Genomic DNA, 7,776 nt, shown 5'->3' on the forward strand with positions numbered 1-7,776 from the left:
AGCTAGAAAAACTTAACAGTAAGATTTTTGTAAAGCAGATTCCTGTACTGATTAAAAATTGGGATAGATGATTTCTTAAGTTCCTCCCAACTCTTAAGATTCCACATTTTCTTCATAACTTTCCTATGTAACATTTACATGTTCCTATTTGATTATTTCAAAATGTATATTAGGGGCAGCTAAATGGCATAGTGGATAGAACACTGGCCCTGGAGTTGGGTTCTGAGGTCAAGTTCAGTCTCAGACACTTGATAATAACTATGTGATCTTGGGCAAGTCACTTAGCCCCATTTCCCCCTACCCCCCAAAATATAAAATATATATATTTTTTAAAAATTAGGTCTCATAAGACCAAGGTTCAATTCCTGCCTCAGACTCTTAATAAACTATAAGCTCTATTGAGCCCATTTGACTTTGGCACCACTGTTTCCCCCCCACCCCTTGTTTTCTGATTGGAAGACCATTCTTTTCATGTGTTTTCATAATGATTTTCTTGATGTCCCCAAGGAAATGAGTAAGGGAACCCTATAAGGTAGGTACTATTATTATTCCCATTTTATAATTGAGGAAACTGAGACTCAGAAAGGTTAAATGACGTGCCCAGAATCATATCTAGTGCCATATTTGGACTCAGCTCTTCCTGATTTCCAACACCAGCACTCTACCTACTGTTAACACCAACTACTTCTAGTACCAAGACATATCTAGACATATCTCTTTTTACAAACCTTTATAGCACTTATATTATTTTGATTATAATTTATATAAAATATCTTCCATGATGTCTTGAGAGATGCAACTTTATCTCTCTTAGTGCCTAGAACAACAACAGGAGTGGGGGGAATTACATGTTTGTTGAATGAATGATTCAAAAGTATTTATTCAACACTTACAATGTGCCAACCACTTTGCTAAATTCTGGAATACAAATACTATTAAATAAGACCGATTTTTTTCTTCAAAGAAATTTATTGCTAAATGGAGGAAACCAATACATTTAAGGAAGAAGGAGACAGGGAGGAAAACTTTCCTCTAGGAAGTCAGAGGGACTAGATGGAAAGAAGTGACCGACATGAAAATTATTTAGAAGACATTATGATGGATCTGAAATCGGTGTAGGATAAAGTGAATAATTAACAGTCAAAAACCCAGTCACAGAGTGGAAATTTGGGTTCCAGGAGGAGATGGAGGTTATAGCTAGAGATAGCATAAGATAAACATGTCTAGGTTTGGCAAAATGCCCTGACGTTCTCCCTAATGTGATATTATCTTTCAAGATGTAGGACAAGAAAGTGATAATTTCTTTTACAATTGCCTTTCAGAGAACATTTAGGTATTGATTTATCACTTGGCAATTTCTTTAAACAATTTTTAAATGGTCATATATCCCCTGAAACTCTTATTAAAGTTATAGTGACCTTTTTTTGTAAGAACGAATATAGATTTTTTCAAGAGTATATTAAATTTGCAACTCATTTTTCAGTGTCTCATGCTTACTGCAATTCTGTTCATTCACTAAGATACTATGAAAAATAAGAACTTGAGAGTTGTGCACAGACCACCATTACCTGTGTCTCACAATCACTACACCTCCTGAGGTAAATGATCACTAACATTATAGATACAGCCAGTGGTAGACACTTATAGTCCATTAATAAAATATCTGATAAAGAACAACAGATACTGCCCTAGGGAAATAAAAACTGTAAGTGAAAGCACCTGTTCACCTTGCCTGTGTCTCAATAGTCTCAACCTGATAAAAGAAAGATTTTGATTTATTGCTTATCAAGATGGTCCTTGCCTCAGCACAGTGCAGATTTTTAATGTCTTCCCCCATGTTATGCTATTTGACATAAGATATGATCAACCTGTGAAATAGTGCTAAGCAATTTAATTAAATATATGATATGATATATATATACAATGACCATTACTTCATGTGTAATTCTAAACTGAATGTGTCAGTGATAGAGAAATTATTGAGTATCATTCAAGACAATTATATCATTTTACCATCTCTTTGCTTTTGCTCTCCCTATCTTCCATGTCTAGAACACATGCCCTACTATGAATCTCATATTTTCTTGAAAACCCAGCTCAAGTGCCATATTCAACATAAAGCCTTTCCTAATCCAAATCCAATCCCTCCATTTTTTATCTTCTATTTATTGAACTCATTATTTGTTAGTCCCAGAGCTAGAATCTGATATCAAATATTCTCATACCAGGCAAGTACTCTTTTTGTAACTTCAACAGAAGTAAAGTTTGGTGGAAAAATGTTCAATGTACCCTCAGAAGGAAATGAGTTTCTAATTCCTGTTATGATTTCTAGTAACTACAGGAGCCTCAGACCTCTGCCAAAGTCAATTTCCTCTAGGCAAAATAAGAATGCTTATGCTTCAATTATCTACCTCATAGAATTGTTAAGAGGAAAATCCTTTGTAAACTTTAAAGTGCTAAACAAATATTAATTATAATAATTGAGGACAACACTATTTAGCTGTAGCCCACTCTTACCTTCCTTATATTCCTCAATTCTGTTACTGTTAATAGAGAGAAATTAAAGGAGTTGAGTTGGAAAAGTCAAGTAATTTGGGACAAATGGACTGAAGAGAACAGTGAGGAGACTGAAAAAAACTAAGGAACAAATTTGGGGAACTGGAATTTTTTTTGCTCTTTTATTCTCAACTGGGGATCTTGACTAAGAACAAATGTGCCTTGATGATGTACCTGTGAGGACCAGAGGAGGGAAGCCCAATGACCCATAGATTTGCATGTATTATTAAGCAATACAGTTAAATGGTAGAAGAATACTATATGATTGTATGACTCATTTAAACCCTAAATATTTGTGTTCAGTGATATTCTGGTGAATATTAGAACAAGAGGCTTGTATTAAGGCTTGAGCACCACAGCTAGAAAAAGGGAGAGATAAATATTTCGCACATTCATGAATTGAACAAAAGAAACTCAGGACAGAAAATGAGAACTGTTACTATTGTTGCTTTCTGTTTCTGTTTCACATTTGCCCACTCCCTTCCTTTCTAATCTATCCAATTTGCCAAATTAGTTATTTCTGTAACTCCATTTCTTTCAATTATCCTCCTTGCCATTGTTGTAAAATGTCATCTCCTTCCTTTCTCCTCTATTTTTTGAAATATGGCATTCTAACCATAGAACATGTATCTGTCCAATTGTAATTCAATTCAATAAATGTTGATATAAATCTAATTTCTGCCAGAATATTCAGATTTCTCAGAAGTTTTTGAAAAATACAATCTTTGCCCTACTAGCTAATATCTGAGGGTTTATAAAATACTAATATGTTCAATTATTTCTTGTTTTATTTACCTAATCTATTCATCATTCATTGATCATCTAATCTAGTCTGTTTTAATTAGTAACAAATAGTCATGAAAATAAATTCATTATGGTATACATTTTGAGATCTAGTACTATTAGAGTCTCTTCCTTCCTACCTATATTTTTCATTATCTCCCTTGAGATTGCTGACTTTTTAAAAATTCCCTGATGATTTTCATTGCTGTTTTGTCTAATGCTATAAAATATACCCATGAATGGTTTGATATAGTGTGGAACTTGTAAATTAATCCAGGTACTATTATAATTTTATTATATTAGTGCAGCACAATCATAAGAAAGTATTATTTCTCTAATTATTTAAATCCTCTTATATTTATTTAAGGAGTCATTTGTAGTTGTATTCCTATAAATCCTGGTGTAATTTTGTAGATAAACTCTCAGATATATTATAGTTACTTTCCATTAACTTTTTTTTCTCATTCCTCCTACTGGATACGGTAGGATATAGGAATACAAGTTTATATTTTATTGGTTTATTTTTTATACTACTTTACTGAATTTATTGTTTCAATTAAATTTTGGTTGAATCTCTAGGGTTTTCCAAGATAATTGAATCATCATTAATTTATTATAATTTATACTCTTTTTCACTACTTATATTCTCAATTTATTTTTCTTGACTTATTTCTATAGTAAATATTTTACAACTATATTAAATAAAAATTATGTATATCAATATATAGACACAGATAAAGACACATTAGTGTGTATGTAATCTTTGCTCTATTCCTTTCTTATTTGGAAAGATCTCTGGTGTTTTCAAAGTTGACTGCTTGACCTATTTTTGATAAGGTGACTGCATCTTGATCCTTCTAGGGAATGTCTGGGATCTGAAAATGTCATACCTGGAAGCAAGACCAGGCTTGCTCATTTTTAGAGCCATTGGATAATAAGATCCATAGATCAAACTAGCCATGGTTTATCTTTTGTATTAGCTCATTTTTTTCATTTTGAAAACTTTAGGTCTTCATATGGTAATATATTCCTTATGAGTAATCCTTTAAAGAATTCTATGCAGTGCTACCTCTTGCCATAAAAACATTAAAATCTCGTTCTACTTACTTAGCACAAAATGTAGTATACCAATATGTTAAGGAAAGCAATTAAGTTTATTTATGATGTGCATCCTTGCTAATAATTATTTCTAATTGAAGAGTTCAAAGGACTTTTTCCTGTATTATTTTAAGCCAAAATTTCTTAGGACCATTTGGTACCAAATGGAATGTGACATTTATCCCTGACATTTTCTCTTTAAATTTTTATTGAATTTCATTTCCTAGATATTTTCCAGATCACCACCAGTTACTATATATACTAAAATATTCCTTATTGAGACCCCCCAATTTTCTTGGACCTAGACATTTAACAATAAATAAAGTCCATGGCTTTTAACCTCTCAGGGTTTGTTGTTATAGAGCAGAAATGTCAAATATGCAGCTGCAGTCCTACCTTACTTCTAATGCAGCCAAAACCAGATGAAAATATATTTTGGGAAATATCTAACAATAAATAAAAATACAACATAAATGATATAAATTCGTGTGAGTTTTTAAGTTGATATGAGGCCTTCAGGGATCCCTCTGTATTTAAGATTGACACCACTGTGTTGAGTATGTATATTTGTATGCTTTGTAATATAGAGAGACAGTTGGCTCAACAATGGCATGTTTAGATTTTTAATGAGATTTCTGGCTTACTTTGCCTCCAACAAAAATTATGATTAATGTCTTTTATAAGGAATAGGAGAGGCAGGTAGGATCCAGGACTGTTATGCTTGGGTTTTGTATCTTTCTCTTACTTATTTCCAAGAGAATTCTTGAACTAGAATTATACTCTTTACTATATATCAAATATCTGGGAGTATTACAAGGTGTTCGAATAAACCCCTTAAAGAGAAAGGTGACACTTGGCTTATTCTCCTCAGTTTAGTTCTCTTTTACCAAACACTAGTATAACAAAGACCATCATGAACACCTTGCTGCCTCTCCTCTTTTAAGGTTCCCTCAATAATCTGACATCACATGTCTCCTTCATTTGTTCTGTAAGTAGTGTGCCTCAGAGATCACTTAGATCTTATCCAGGCAATGTCACAAAATGGTTCCTGTCCTTCAAGGAACTATCTAATCAATATGAGTGGGGATGTTACATGCTGTCATCACAAAGCAGAAATCATTTTAACTTTAAATCACATATTTTCTTGAAAGTTGTCAGGGGAATGCAACAAAAGCTTCATAGATTCTCCCTTTCCCCAGTGCAATGTTCATGCATTCTTGATAAGGAATATTCCAATCCAATCTCCACTAAGATAACAGTAACAATAAGAAAAACACGATGATGATAATGATGAAAATGATCTTTTTTAATGATCACAGTCCCTGACTACTGTGTGATAATACCTCTAACTCAGGAATCATCATAGCCCCTGCTAAGCATGATGGATATACTAAAAAGGGATCTTATTTGGGGGCCTGCTCCACCATTCATTTTTTTGTATGAAATCAAGCAAGATATATCCTTTTATGTGCCTGAGCTATTTCTCATTCTGTATTAATTCAAATCTAGGCTTTTTCCCCAGCTCTTTCATCATAATTCTTTCATTCCCCACAGTAACTCTACTTATTTTCTTTCCATAGTCTTCCTTTTCCATCTTTGATTTTATATATATGTATATATATATATATATATATATATGTATGTATGTATGTATATATATATACATATATATTAATTATGCTTTGAGATTCAATTTAAATTACAGGTTTGGGGGTCTCTCCCATGGGATTGTTCCTAATCATATGAAACCTGATGATCAATCACCCTCTCTTAATTTATGTCTATATCACTTAGTTATCATTTAATTTGGTTTTATACTATTTATAAGATACTTGATTTAATGTATCATGTGTTTATATTTTATTTAGTCCATGAAATTATAAACTTCTTGAGGGAAAAATTATTTGTAGCATTTATTTGAATCAAACAGTGGTTTCTTCATACCCATAGTGCCTAGAAGAATGTTGGGCATTTAGGATTCAATAAATGAATCAATGGAGACCAATATCTGATTCTCAGAATAATCAGATTTTATAATTACATACTCTACCATTAAAATATCGATCAAAAATGTAATTATTATTGAAGCATTAATTTGTTTTTATAGCAGAATATGAGGTTGGTATCATTTTCATTATCCCTAACTTAAATGATGGGGAAAACAGATGCAGAGAAATTAAATATATGTACAGCATCAAATACATGATATATTCCTTCTTTCATTGATGGTGTAATAAATTGCATAGCTAGGTTAATGGAACTAGACAACAGTCTGTTCAGACCTTTTTAATTGTGAAGTAGAATTTGATATAGCAATAATTTTCTTTGATATTTTCCCTCAAAATGCATCAAGAATATTAGACATTTTGCATCTAGGTAGAATGGTTTTTAAGATAATGTGGGAGAAGAGCTAATGAATAAATGTCTTTGGAGGGTTTTGAAAGTATACCCTTTTCTGTTTCTATAGAGAGTGTGGATTATGGGCCAGTGTTTGTGCAGGAACCAGATGATATCATTTTCCCTACTGATTCTGATGAGAAGAAAGTGGCACTGAATTGTGAAGCTCGAGGCAACCCTGTTCCCAATTACAGGTAGAAATTCACTCTTGAGCACTCATTCCCTTAAGCCTCAAAAACAACAGTTGGATGACATTCTGGAAGCCCCAGAGAAGAAGAGAATGCCCCCATGTAATCCTTATCTGTATTTCTTCTGATTTTTTCCAAGATGGCTACGAAATGGAACAGAAATAGACTTGGAAAGTGATTATCGCTACAGTTTGATTGAAGGAAACCTCATTATCAGCAACCCAAGTGAAGCAAAGGATGCTGGTCATTATCAGTGTTTAACAACTAACTCCTTGGGAAGCATTCTGAGCAGAGAAGCCATACTTCAGTTTGCCTGTGAGTAAATTATGTTATTGCCATGAAACCCTTTTGTCCATTTAATAATTAATTAATATGTCATAAATTAATGAGAGTCTTTGCAAGTATAAAATTGTAGAGAAGAGGGGCAAATCTTTTTGTTAGATATTTCTAAATTTCTTGATAAAGCTATTGTCTTCTGAATAAGCCCAATTTTGTTCCTAGGAAGAAAACATCAGGATTACTGGATTATAGTAATTAAATAATTATGTTATTATATCTACAATATATAATTATAAATTATAATAATAAAATTAATTAATGGATTTTATTGGAGTTATTTTACCTCAATGGAAGATCATAGACTAAATGTCAGAGATGACAAGATTGATGCCCAAGAAACAAGTGATTTTTTCTCAGGATCACACAGTTAATAAGAGACAGAGCCAGGATGTAAACTTAGATTCTCTGAGTCCAA

General features: G+C 32.5%; 1 protein-coding gene across 2 annotated transcripts in view; it reads left to right on the forward strand.

Moving 5' to 3' along the window:
• Nucleotides 1-7,360, forward strand: part of LOC141508162 (contactin-5-like) — a 1,214,304-nt gene extending 1,206,944 nt beyond the window's left edge. For both annotated transcript variants that reach the window (XM_074216536.1, XM_074216535.1), the window contains 2 exons: nucleotides 6,905-7,028; nucleotides 7,162-7,360. In XM_074216536.1, coding sequence (XP_074072637.1) covers nucleotides 6,905-7,028; nucleotides 7,162-7,345 — 308 coding nt within the window. In that variant the 3' untranslated portion in view covers nucleotides 7,346-7,360. The remainder of the gene's footprint in view (nucleotides 1-6,904; nucleotides 7,029-7,161) is intronic.
• The last annotated feature ends 416 nt before the right edge of the window (nucleotides 7,361-7,776 follow it).

This window comes from Macrotis lagotis, chromosome 1 (genome assembly GCF_037893015.1).
Source record: "Macrotis lagotis isolate mMagLag1 chromosome 1, bilby.v1.9.chrom.fasta, whole genome shotgun sequence".
NCBI lineage: Eukaryota > Metazoa > Chordata > Mammalia > Peramelemorphia > Peramelidae > Macrotis > Macrotis lagotis.